The 14332-nt window shown below is 34.0% G+C and overlaps 1 protein-coding gene across 1 annotated transcript in view; it reads right to left on the bottom strand.

The window, feature by feature from the left end:
- The window catches only part of LOC108754049 (lachesin-like), a 44358-nt gene extending 43253 nt beyond the window's left edge, over positions 1-1105 (bottom strand). Inside the window, exon 1 of the mRNA XM_018496079.1 lies at positions 1036-1105. Coding sequence (XP_018351581.1) covers positions 1036-1105 — 70 coding nt within the window. The remainder of the gene's footprint in view (positions 1-1035) is intronic.
- Between the last annotated feature and the right edge of the window lie 13227 nt (positions 1106-14332).

Below are 14332 nucleotides of genomic sequence, written 5' to 3'. Positions count from 1 at the left end.
ATAATAACTAATTATTAGTATAATGAAATTAATAAACAATTAATACTATATCCGAAATAATACCGATTTACCGGTTTATTAATTAATTACTATAATCGAATATGTAAGCACTAAAACCTGTGCTCTGATGCATTTCTATTAAAATAATTTTATTTCTGTTTTTGATATAAATTTCACTTGAAATGAGCTAAAAACTTATTTAGATCATTAGCTTAATCTACGAAACCTTTTAGCTTCTAATATTAAATATTAAATTATCGTAATTAAAGCTCTTTAAAAATCTGCACTATAAAAAGATTGATTTATTTCATACATAAAAATTTATATCTGGATACATTACAATATATTACGCATGTATATATTTTTATTATGAATATTGTATGAAAGATGTACGATTTTATTTGTACGCGCGGATAGTAAAGTGAGCGATAATATGCGTGTTTTAACGGAACTGCGAGTGGTTCGCTTTAACCGGGGCACACATTGGCATTCAGAAAAAGTAATATCTCACTAAAGTGGAAGGTCGTAAGGCCAATATCGCAGTATGTCGTGCCGTGCAAGTGTGCGTTTCAAAAGCGGATTAGTTCCGGTATTGTATTTACAGGTGGTCGTGCACAGTCGGGCGGCTTAGTTGCAAAATTGCCCATACATAGCGCGATATATATCTCATGGTTCTCATATTCATCGGGTTCGGCGGCGCTCGAAATCTACAACCCGCACGTTCGCGTGACACGATAGGAATCTACTCTTATTGGGATCCTAATATCGCCGGGATCAACCAGAAATCCGTTAAGGGATTTCGCTAAATTAATCTTGTTTTTCTGAAATTTCTTTGATCCACAATGTCTATCTATTATTAATTCGAGGAGAGATACCTTGTAACTGATGCAAATTGATTGAAATCCTCTCTCTCTCTCTCTCTCTCTCTCTCTCTCTCTCTATCTATCTATCTATCTATCTATCTATCTATCTATCTATCTATCTGTATTTGAGTATAATGTACAAGTAGGGCATAAATGAAAATTTGACGCTTACCAAAAATATCATTCGGATAGATCAGGAGCGCCAATAACATCATTAGAAGTGCCTTTTGCCAATCCACCATTTTGCCACAATCATGGATCCAGCTGGAACATAAAATATTATGTGTAATAGATGTCTTGAAACGAATAACTTTTCAATGTAGTATTTAACTTTATTTTTATGTATTTTAATTGACATATGCCTTTTTTTGAATATAATAATCTTTACAATTATTTTTTAAATTATGTTTTATAGGATTACCAGCTTTGATAAGAGATATCACAGTTTGCTCGCATTATTACATTATTAATTAATAAAATACTGAATACATTGCATAATGCATGGACAAAAATGATATTTAACGAGAATCGCGAGTAATTAAACACGTCATGTCAGTTAATTATATAGATACAATTTACCCCGCGTATCCTTTTGATGGTTTGTGTATAAATTATTGATGAATATTATTAAATGAATCTATCGTATCTTTATATTCAACTGGACTGGAAATCAAACGCACTACAAAGGAAAACGAAAAGTTATAGAATAATAATAAATACAATCACAATTATATTTATACGGAAATACCTGTCGTTTATCATCGATCAATTTTATTCAAATCGTATATATTAAGAATTGCGGATAAAACGATTTGATATGCAAATAATCGACAAATTCTGACAATTAATCCCCTCGAATTATATACCAGAGGTCCCTTACTTTATTGGCTTGGACGCGGGGCTGGGGCAAAAATAAAAATAATAAAGTAGACATGAGGCGTGGGAGAATATATTACTAGCGGGAACATTAAAGTCGTGTCAGCGTCTGTGATGATATTCCACGGGGATATTCCTTATCCTTTCATCTAGACTTTGCGTACAGATCAAAACGCGTACCCGTCGCACCATTCCTCTGGTTATATTGGGGATGATGGTAGCTCGTTTGTTTACGCGATATTACATCAAGGATCAAGAAAGAAATATACAAAATTATTATAAAATAAGAGATCTTCCAGTATACATCGCAACATACACAAAAAAAGAGAGAGAGAGAGAGAGAGAGAGAGAGAGAGAGAGAGAGTTAATCTTTGGTAATAATAAAATCTATTATTTTGTCTTTTAACAGATATGTGATAGAAATTTATTGATGTATAAAAATTCTTTTCCACAGCATACAAAAAAGCCTCTTCTTTTATTAATTTCTATTTACATTAATTTCACTTGATATTATTACAGTAAATAAACGAAATAAAATCTTTATATAATAATTTTGAATAATTTGAGTAGCATGCAATTGCGTGGAATTAGTGGCGAAATTAATTTTGCAGTAAAGCAAAAAGTTAAAAGACTAAAAATTGTATATGTGTTTATAAAAATTTATCATGCAATAACATCGCCTTTGGCGACCTGGTTGGCGCGTTGCAAGCGTTAAACGCCAATCAGGCAAGTTTCCCTTGTGCAGCAGCACACTGATAACTCCATTACGAGGCGCAACGCAGCTACCTGACTTGTTAGACACTTCGAATCATAATATTAAATTGATGTGTCACTCATATCGACCTTTCAGTAGTTACATAATAACGACGATAATGCTCATCCATCTCCTTTCATTTTCAGGTCGAAATGAATAATGCACTGAGCCAATATAAATCAAATATTTCATTTTCTAGAAACGCATATACAGTAAGTGCAAAAAGTATTCGTACAGAGAAAATATTTTTTAAAAAAACTTTATTTTTAACAAGTAAATATTGTCCAGCGAAAAATGAGTCATCGAATTGATGTCGAATCGGTATAAATTCTTTTATTATTTCTTGTTGGATAATTAACAATTTATTTATAAAGAATAAAATAGACTATGTTTCTTAAAATTATATATACCAAAATGATGTGTATTAATTATACAAAATATATCATCCAAAAAATAAGCGAAAATTAAAAATTATATTGTTTGAATGCTCAAAAGTATTCGTACAGACGAGAAATTTAGCTTCTAAAATCAGGAATACATGCGAAGCTCGTTTATTTATATTAGAACAGAATGTATTCATTGTATAAAATTGCTAATTAATGTTTACTTTCTATAAATAAGGCTTTTTTTTATAATAAATTTCCTTGTACGAATACTTTTTGCTCTCACTGTATAAAATAATACGTAGCATTATTTAAATAGTTTTCATATAATTCTCTCTAGAAAATTATGACGGTTTTTTTAATACTTTGACATGTAATATTTATTGTATAAATTCTAAATAAATATATACTTGGTAATTATATATTTAGATTGATTCCGTTCCGTAATTTAAATAATTTGTGCTCTTGACTAATGATGTAAGCAGTACGTTGAAATCCCTGTAATATTTAATACACCCTCTTCTGCTTGCCAATACAAGGCTTAAAGCATATTATACGTAGACGCTTGATTGTCCCTCCGAGAGGCAAAGATCCTAACATGAAGCTGAGTATCCATGCTGTTGCGCTCGAAAGAGGAGTAGTCGCGCGAAAGTTTGCCCATGACAACTTCACGACGGAAAACGGTGGAAGTTAGGTACATTTATCGTTCCCCCCGGTCGGATGCACGCAATACGAGCGAACTGTATCCATCATGTGGGCGCGTGCCCGCGCGACAAGAAGTGGAATCAAGTTCGAGACTCGGCAAGCTTTTCCGCTCGAGTGCAATGAGCAATAGTGGCGCGGCCTTGCCCAACAAGTTTCGAATGTGATGAGCGAAAAGGCGAGACGATAAAACTTGACACCGATGTGATACAAACTTGGTGAAATAGCTGTCTGTCTTTCTTGCTCTTGCTCTCTCTCTCTCTCTCTCTCTCTCTCTCTTTCTCTCTCTCTGTCTCTTTCTCGCTTTGTTTCCTTCTTCTATTTTAATTCTAATTCTAATTCTTAAGATTTCCTTAAAACTATGCCAATTAAGCATCAAATTATTAAATTGCTTGTCAATTTAATTTGTGATATTACTATAATAGTTCAGTTACGTTTCTAAGTCCGAAAAACCAATTCGGTGCGCAATTCAAAGAGACTGCAAATGTGGTATAAATTTACGCGGAATTATTTAAAGCATTAAGATCCAGCTCCGACCATTACAGGCGTTATTTCTTACTTATTGTTTAATTTTTAATCCTATTGTTTTTATACCTGCTCTTATTCATCGCGTTATTCTTCGCTTTCTTTTTGTTGTTACAGTTTATTTTTTGTATTACTATTATTTTTTTATAAATTTTATATATTATTGTATCTTTTTTTCTTTTTTTTGTGTATTTTCTTTATTTCACATTCTTTTCCTTTCGCTTACTTTTTTGTTTTCAGAAGGCTTGCGCTAGAGCTGCAATAAACGCTTTTATTTATTTCTCACTTTCTCTCTATCTCTCTTTCGCGTAAAATTTGCGATTCTCACGAACATGTTATGAATACACGCAAGTGCTCAGTGTTTTCGCGAATAATCGTAATTCCCAGTATGTTTTAATAAAATGTCTTAAGTGTAAAACTAGTATCATGTAAAGCTTTCTCAGAAAAATTGTAATAAACATGTAAGCGTTAAAGTAACTGCATTGAGGATTTTTACAGAATAACAATTTACATTGAAATATAATCGTCGGTGTCATTCTTACGATATGGACGATAGAAACAACCACGAGCCACCCTATTTTCTACCGCACGATTACAGTAAGCTTATTCGTAAAGCAAGAAGCTGCGCACCATGCTCATATACCACGGGCGACGTGACTTTATTCAAAGCGGATTCCGTCGTTTACTCGATACACAGGCCGTAGTAATATCGAGTTTGGATTTCGACTAACAAGAGACCGGCACGAAAAGGCGGCTGGCGAACGACGAGCCCTGCGTAAACAATGCCATCGAGTAATTAGACGTGTACAAGACAATTCTTCTCCGACGAATGGAGAGTCGCGCGTCATGGTAGACGAGCCGTATTGTTTTACACGGGTTTAGAACGACAATTCGAAACCAAGAACGAAGACGCGCTCCCCTTTGTCTTACGTTGCGCCTTTGTGCATTCTGTGCAAATTTTCAGTTGAAACTCTTTTGTCAGTTCTGTACTCGCCCATTTTCGTTCAGCTCCGTTGGTTTCACGGTAGTAAAATACTTGTATTATTATTTAAAGTCTAAACGTGAGAAACGACCCGAATAAAAGTTGTGTATTGTCAGAAACGATATTTTTATCTTCGAACGCTTCTTACACATCGCTTTTATAAATCCCTTAAATCAAATTCATGATGTCAATTTAATGAGAGAGAAAAGTAGAGACAAAAAAAGTAGAGGTAATTGATAAAACTATAAACTGTCTGTTTCAGTGTGTAAAGTTATATGTTCTTGTTAAAATATAAAATTAAGAAATTTATTTAAAAATAGAAACGTTAAGCTTTTAAGAGGATTGTTAAACGTACAATAATAAATAACGAGAATTTCACGAATGCGATTGTGAATAACATTCGTCGCGTAACGAACGGCGACGATACATTCGACCTATCGCAAATTATTGGGGATCTCTGAAGTATTAGAGTAACCTCGCAGTGGTTACAGTCCGTGATTAGTCAGACGCGCGGAGCTAAGCCCAAGTCGTGTACACCTGAGTTCGGTAATTTATAGCCAAGCCATTGTAACATTTCAGTACGTGATACTTTTAAGCTACGCGATTATTACCACATTCGTAATTGAATTTCGCGGTTGAAAAAAGAGATTAACGCCGCACAATTTAAAAAATTATTACGTATTCTAATCATACATCGCATACGTTCGTTCGTTAGCGCGTAGAGGGGATTTAAAGCAACGTTTTAACGTCATAGCAATTAGAATATTCCTAATAATTTTGTATATTCGTATTTATATCCTTATACGTCAAATACTTATTTAAATTATGTTCGCGACTAATTTTAGAAACAAATGGAAGCCACAGGAAATTGCATAAGATTATTATATACTATGAATATTTTATGATATAACTACTTTAAATTTAATCTAAAATTCTCCGGTTTCCACAAAGTTTCCTTTCTAATGAGTTCATTTAAACGCATAAAATTCAAATCTTCCTAATGGCAAAACTTTTAGATGCACATAGCTAGAAATTAAACCATACTGCAGTCATGTGATAAATGTGTCCATAATCCGAATGCATCTCCGTTGCAATTCGAAGTAAAGAACATCTTGGCGTGATGAATTCTGTGGCTCTGTCTAATCATATTTTCAACAAGTTATACCGTGTCTAAGACTAGTTGATGTCAACAATGTAAAATGATCTTGCGTGAAAATTTTGTTACGCAGAAATTGAATTATTTCCGATAAATGCCGACCGCAAGAATCACGATAGAAACAAAATTATTGGTACATTCCGCGTCGCCTTAATGAGATCTATGTATGTAAAGCAATATCGTATAAGTGTGTACGAGTAAATAGTTTTTACAACTCGGGCATGGCGGTTGTAACTCTTGCGGCTTCCCTGCGTTGACGGAACGGCGGCGTGGCGACGCACTTGTACAAGAAACTAATCTGCATTCGAAATTTCATTCTTGTCGAATGTGAAATGTAATTTCCGACATGCTGACGTCGTCGTCGTACTACGCACGTCGGGCGTACGTTAATTTAAGGAATCCGGTTCCATCATTACGGAGAGGGTTGTCTTGCGTTTGGTACCATTTTGCTTTGTGTTTCGCGTGAAATGTCCATTTACGCGTCCACTCGTAAAAACAATTGTCTCTAGAGGAGCCAAAATAGGATACGAGACCACTGCATCAGATTCGAGCGATTTAACTTCTCGTCGTATGACCCTGTTTCAGGATGTTTTTTTTTCCCTTATGGAGAGAGTAAAAGCGGCGTTCTTTCTTTTTCACTCTTGATTTTTTGCGGTTACTGCGGTTGCTGATGGTAACTACTGAAAAATGTCAATTCGAGTGAGGCGTTTTAGTAACCTCTAAGTGACCACTGAAACGTACTAAAGCGCATTTGTATGTACATGTTGGGAATTATTTACCTTGGTAGTCTTTTGAGGTTTCCGACGTTCCGTAATTTCAGTGTATTAAATTAAATTGAGAAATGAAAGGAAAAAAAAATAGCACCCGATACGTGACGTATCATTTTATCGCGAAAATAAAGGTGGTTGAAAATTTTAATTTAAATTGAAAGCATAAAATGGATCAATTTACATAAAATTCATTTTCTTCTTGAAGCTGAAATGTTCCGCTTTTATTTCGATGATTATTTAGATTGATTTAATTATAGGTCGTGGAAAATATATAAATATTTGCAAAATTATAGCAGCAAAAGGTATTAAACAAATTAATAAGAATAGCAGTAAAAGGTATAATGAAAAAGAGCTCGAGTATTATATTTAGGTATTATTTATACATGTAATTCGAAGAATAAACACAAAATAATCTGTCAAAGGATTAATTCGAGTTTCGTGAAGCTCTGGTCGCACTTCGGTGTGCGATTAAGTAATCCGAGTGGTGGCTAATTTGATCGTCATTTCGCCGGCGTGTCGCGCTGACGAGAAAGCTCTGTGATCGCAATTTGTCCGTAAGCGCTTTCATCACCGTCGTAAAGAAATCGTTCCCGTTGCCGCTCGTCCGACGGAAAGTTTCTTTTTCTAATGAAGAAAAGAGCCCGCCGACCGACTGCATCCGTTTTAACGAAGTCCGCTTGGGAAAAACTCTCATTTTCTGCGCATCTCCTCTCCCTCCCCTTCTGATTCAATACGTAACGCGGAGAATTGCAATGGAGCAAGTGTTTTTTAATTCGTTTTTTTTTTTTCGTAGAAAAAGAAAAAGAGGAAATAGTCATATATACCACTCTTATTCACTTGACAAGCCGCGAATAAACAGCGATCAAATACAGCTTCGTCAAAAGCTTTAATTAATTAACTTGTTTGTGCGCTGGGAATCAATCTGGAAGAACTCAAAGCTTTTGTTTTATTTAGAATCGCTATTAATCTCCTTTTGTGCGGGATACTTTTCTTGTTTAATGGAAATTTGGAAGTTGTCTCTTTAACGAATTCTTTTCCATTAAGAGAACATAAATTTTATAGATAAATAAATGTAAATTGCATTAACAATGGTAATTAACATTTAGCAGAGAATAAATGAAGAAAATAGAGTAATTAGAGAAAAAAAGTTTTTTATATATAAATGTTTATGTCATCCTAAAGTTTGATTTGCATAATTATTTTAAATTTACTGAAGCATTTTTTAAAAAGAAAAGTCTGCTAATAATGATTAATATAATTTATATAAATAAATCAATCAATTAAGTATAAGAAACGCCAGTTATGATCAAAGATAAATGTTAGGATAATCTATATTTGAATAATTTTCTATATTTAAATAATTTTTATCCCAAATACAATATATGACTGCTTGCCTATTATTTTCAGTCTTGCAACACAATTAAACCGAAATAATAAATATTCCCTTTAAATTAAATTAGATCTTTAATTTGACGCTATTAGCATCTTAAGGCTGGGTTGTTCCACCTTTCGGTAAACTTCAGCTCATTGCCTTAATCTCTTATTCTCTTATATTTTACCCTTTTATTTATCCAATAAGTAAATTACCACATAGTTTGTCTAAAGAACAATCGGCCCTAAAACCTATAAAAAATATATTGCAAAAATATTACCTCAGCCGGGACAATCTGTATGCATATTTTTGCACATATTGTCAACATTTTAGAAAATCTTCATATTAGAGATACAGTGTATTATATCCTATGCAATACACATTATCCCCCTATCTTGGTAGAGGATGAAATGTTATCTTTCGCATCCCCGTCAGGTCACGAAGTTGTCGCCACGTGTTCTTCCAAGACGAGGAGAAAGATGAATGAAGATTCGGGTAACGAACACGATGGGTAGGGACCCCAGCCCTCTTTCCGTTCTGATTATCAGTTACTGCTTTCAAGAGCAGGGCAGGCGGCTCGTTTCAACTCCACCACGATAAAAAGAGCAACGACTATCGCCCACGATATTACAAAAGGGCTAGTATCGCAGCAACAGACGCTGATAAAAGATGGGAGGAATATAATCCCCTCGCGTGTCTTCAGATTCGCCGGCCTACGATGTGTCTCAATGTTTTCTGCCTATCTCTACCTCTCTTTTCCTCGCTGAGAAACAGTTTCGAGTACTTGGCGGTACGCATGAAATGCGAAGATTTCTCGCAATCCCGAAAGACTCCCTGTTTTTATCTTTCTCCGCGTTTCCTTCAACGATCGGCAGTGCGGCTGCGATAACTCGTCGCGGATAATCGCGCTCGCTCGTAACTGAAGATTAGCTCTTCGAGCCAAGTCTGGCTAGATATGACTATATTGTATAAATGGATCGAGAATCTATTATGCCAACAATCGCTTAAACGGAAAAACCAAGATAAACAAAGAGAGTTCACTGATTACTTCTCTCTCATTCGTGTCAGGAAAACGACATTCAATGTACGATAGAACGTCCAATGGTTTTTTGTTATCTTTATTATTTTTTTTAGAGAAAAAGATAATACAGATATTAACTTCTTTTTCTGTATTCTTTAGATCTTGAACTTGAAATTAGTATATTTACATAGAAAAAAATTTTGCTGTAATTAAAAATATTACAAAATTTAAGTGGATACAGATTTGAAAATAATTTTGTTAGATTATCAAAATAATTACGTAAAAAACTCAAGTAATGATGAATCGTGCTGCTAAAAGTTTGACATTCTACGCGGAGAGAATTATCTTTCAAAATTTATCCTGAAAATATGGTAATTGTGGTATAATATAATATTTTAAAGATTTTTACCATGCACTTCAATAAAATTAATTAAACTTATATTATATTTTATTCTAGTTTTGTTAATGGATGAGAGAAATTTACATAAAATTCTTTGAAATATAATGTCCCAGAACTATCATATTTTCAGGGTAAACTCTAAGAAAAAATTCTCTCCGTGTCAAGCAATCAATTTAAGTGTCCTACATAATTATCTTAATAATCTACAAAATTATTTTCAGATCTGTATCTAGCTGAATTTTTAGATAATTTAGCAAAAATTTCTTTTCCTTTTGTATATATACATATATATTAAAAAGAAATATATATGTACATATATATCTAAATATATATAATTTATTTTATGCATTTGTAACCAAGAAAGACGACGGTTTGTTTCATATAAAGCGTAAAGCCACTTTATTTATTATTTGCCATTTGATTTATTTAGGACGGAAATTGAAAAAATCATTTATGATTTTTAACTGTTTGCTTAAGCGTAGAGGTTTTAAAAGAAGGAATTTAAAGAACATATTTTTATAATAACGTCGTATTTCCTCGAGATATATGAATACATAGATAAGAGTAAGAAGGCAGATAAATATTCTCTCGGCCAGAGCATAGAATTCCTGTATATGTTCTTGGATCAGCTGCACCATGCGATTTTACTGTGGTGAAGCGCGGTCATCTCTCTTAATGGCATCGCTGGGGTTAGTGCGTCGCGAAAGTGCAAAAAGTCATAAAGCGCAGAGCAGAAGAAACGTCAGGAAAATACGACTCGCGAGGTTTCGTCTAAATCCATACGATATCGCTTATCCTGATATTGGCAATCTTCGATATCCTGATAGCAACAGATATTACTTTGTACGACGTCTGTACGTGACCTCTTATGTTTGTCGGAACTTCCATTCTCGAATTCGCATTTATTGAAACTACGGACGATACGGAAATACGTAAAATTTCGCATACAGGGAGAAACTGGTATTTTGCAACGTGATCATCGAGAATGCATAATTATGCGGTAAAATAATATGCAAAGTCACTCCTCGAAATATGAAGGAATTTAATTTAATTTTAAATATGTTTATATATATAGTTCATGCGCGCGCGTTTTATCGGCATTCATTTCACTTTGCATTTAGATGCCTGAATTACAATCGTGCACTTGCATCCACGGTAAGAAAAAGGACCTTATCGATTGTACTATGCAAATGCGAATGTGCTCGACAGCGCCCTGCCATAAGGTTCTTCTCTCATTAACATGACGAATTCATGTAAGACTCTAAAGGATTCATAACTACTCTGTAACAACTATTCTCGAACAACTATCTTCGTTTGGCAAGTCAAAAACCGACAAAGAGCAGAATTAATAAGCAATTATAAATATCTTTACTTTAATTACTTGTAATACTTCGAAAACTATTCGCGTTTCAATATTTTAGTTACGACTCGATATTTTAGTTAGAAAGTAGTAAAAGTGATTATCAAGTAGTTCAGGTACTGAAATTTAAATAAAGATTCTGGCAAATATTCTTAATGTAATGATAAATAAATTAGTAATAATACACTGTGAGTAATAATGAATAATAAATAAACGTATATACAAAAGTTGTGGTATGCAGTTTATCAAATTCAATACAAAAACAATGCAAAACCACTTTCCAGATATAATTTCTGTTTAAACTTTTGTAATACATCCACCGTCCGAATTTTGCCGTTTAACATAAAAACCCACGCGGATGGAAAACGCGGCTTTAATACCCGCGGAATAATAACTCCCGCTGCTGAAATAAATCGTACAAAGGGTCGTATCGCGTCCTATCCGCGGAACCGTCGCCTTGTCTTTGACGTTTCTGACTAATGATCCCTGGCCCCTTCTCGGTCCCTTCCTCTCCCTTCTCGAAAGCTTGGAATGTTATTATATTCCAAGTATAATGATTGATTGATTAATGCAGCACAAAATTACAGAAACCGGTCAGACTTTCCGCTTAAACGGCTTGAGAAAAACTCATAATGGCTTTTTGTTTTGGTAGATTGAGTGAAAGCCTAAACGTAGCACATAAATTGGTTAAGATATAGCGGATTACGTCTTGCTTTTACAGATTTTTTTTTGATAAATTGAGAGATAAATTTTTTTTCTCAGGGGAAATTTTGGGGTTGAAATTACTAAGAGGGGAAAACTAAACTCAAGAGGGATATATCGCAAAAACAAACGGAAGGAGGGGGGGTGCTCGTAGTCCTATAATGGAGCAGGGCTTCGCTTCTCGAAGAAGTCATGTTCGATCTTGGAAAGTTTTCAGGACTTTCCGCCCTCGTCTTTCACACACACGCTCGTTCGTTCGTGGTAGACTCGCTACCTTCTTCACGCTTTCGTTCTTATAATTCAAGAAATATATCGTTGCCATCGGTACTTGCATCCTATTGCACTCTTACCTTCTCTTCTTTTTTTTTTCCTTTTCTCATTTCTCGAACAATGTGCCGAAACTTTTGAGCGATAATGCTTAGATTCAAAAATAAATGGTGCAAAAAAGTACGGGAATGTATTATAAATACATCTACGAATCACTGTGTGAGAGAAAGAAAAAATATTATTTTTTTATAAATAACTAGGTAATAAATTAAAATTGTTAAGCGAAAATCTCTATATATAATTATATTTCAAAAAAATTATTTTAAGTGGTATACTTAAGTCCTTCTGTGCTAATACAATAATTTTTTAATAGTAATATACCAAAAATGTATTATATCAGTATAATAAATGCTAAGCTCATCATTGTAAATAGTGGCAGAAAGAGCGCGAAATAACTAAAAACTTCGGGTTCTGTTGGTTTGGCAATGTCGTTGAAATATTTCACCGAGAAAATTAGCACGTATTAAGCTTCACGTTTAAAACGGGCGGTGTTTAACTTCATTGATTTTCATTGAGGTGCAAATGACAGGAATCACTTTTGACAAGCCGTAAGTCATTACGCCGAACGGCCGTCTTCAAATCGTCCTATTTTTAAATTTAAGCTTACGCAATATTTTAGCGACCAACGATTCCGGTCTAGTTTCTTTTAACGTCACAGAAAAGTTCATAAAAAATTAAAATTGTTTCGCAGAGCGCGAATGACCCGGGTCATAGTTTCTTTCCTTTTTCAATGTGTTAACGTTGGAAAGTACGAAACCTAATTAAATCTCGATGTTATTTAAAGAAGGTCCTACACCGCGTATTAAAACTCGTGCGCGACGACAGGCAATAAAAAATTCACTCGCTGGAGTGGACCACAATTACAGGCAAGACAATCACAAGCGAAAACGTTGCACTAAAGCACTTGTTATTAAATTTCAGCTTTTTATCATGAATTTTGTTTTTCTTTAGATTTGCAACTTGTCTGTGCGATATTTTCGTAAAAGATTTAGAAACGCTAATTTACTTTAGGAAGGATGCGTTATTAATACGTCATTAATAGATCACTTATAATAATTATTCATATATTTAGAATAAAGATTAGAATATATATTAATAAATAGATCTTCCTTTGTTCTCATTACTACTTCTCAATTTAACTTAGGAATTGTAACTCCTGTGCAGTTAATTAGCGTGACTGTCAATACATTAAGACTCCAAATCGAAGCAATAGCATAAAATTCGCCTTCCACACACGTACTTACATTTTTACGAAAATCAAAGCGCTGGACAATTAATGAACCTGTAACTAAAATTATTAATTTGATCTTAGATTTGTATACTTTGTTAGGTAATGAGAGTTAAAATATATAAGTAATTAACATTAATTGTACATACTGATGATAATTTAATGTAAGGTCGTCATCGGTATGTCTATGTTTATTACAGTCGTCATGTCTATGTTTATTAGGTATACGTGGTCACGTTATTAAAAGACAATTTATATAAAGATTATCTGTCACCAGAAGAACTAGTGTATGCTTTAATGCTCCTTTCTGTAATTATTGAATCTATACTGTAAACTAATATTAATTGGATATTTATTTAAAATTAATATTATTTAATTAAACTAATTGCATTTAACGGAAGCTACTTAAGGACTTTTGTTTCAAACAAAAAGCACATTCAATGTTCACCATGCTCTCCAATCGTTCCTATTTTGCAGATAATTCGCACGCAACAGATGAGAAAAAGCATGCCACTAAAAATATTCACATTGCAATGTTTTAATTGCTCTCTGACTGTTTCCTGGTGCAGAAGAACGATAACAGGAATTGCGGCAACAGGAGGTTGTGTCGCCTCCGGCTGAAATAAAAGCTTCACGCTTGCGGAAGCTCGGGAACGAGCGGCGTTCGTCGTTTCGGAAAAATAAAGTAACACTTTGAACCCTTACGTGACATTATGGCGAATTCACAGATATCCAACAATAAGGACTTCTAAGCGGTAATATCTACAGCATATACATAAGATGAACATTTTTCTATGTATCTACACATTTCCGCAGAGCGTTACTGCACCTCGAAAAATGTGTGATTTTTTTCTAAATTGTATATATTATAATAAAATAACTGATGGTTTCAGTTTTAATTAACTTTTGAA

The sequence above is a fragment of the Trachymyrmex septentrionalis genome, unplaced genomic scaffold (assembly GCF_001594115.1).
Source record: "Trachymyrmex septentrionalis isolate Tsep2-gDNA-1 unplaced genomic scaffold, Tsep1.0 scaffold75, whole genome shotgun sequence".
Lineage (NCBI taxonomy): Eukaryota > Metazoa > Arthropoda > Insecta > Hymenoptera > Formicidae > Trachymyrmex > Trachymyrmex septentrionalis.
The sequence above is the reverse complement of the archived record's forward strand: the minus strand, read 5'-3'. Positions and strand labels throughout refer to the sequence as shown.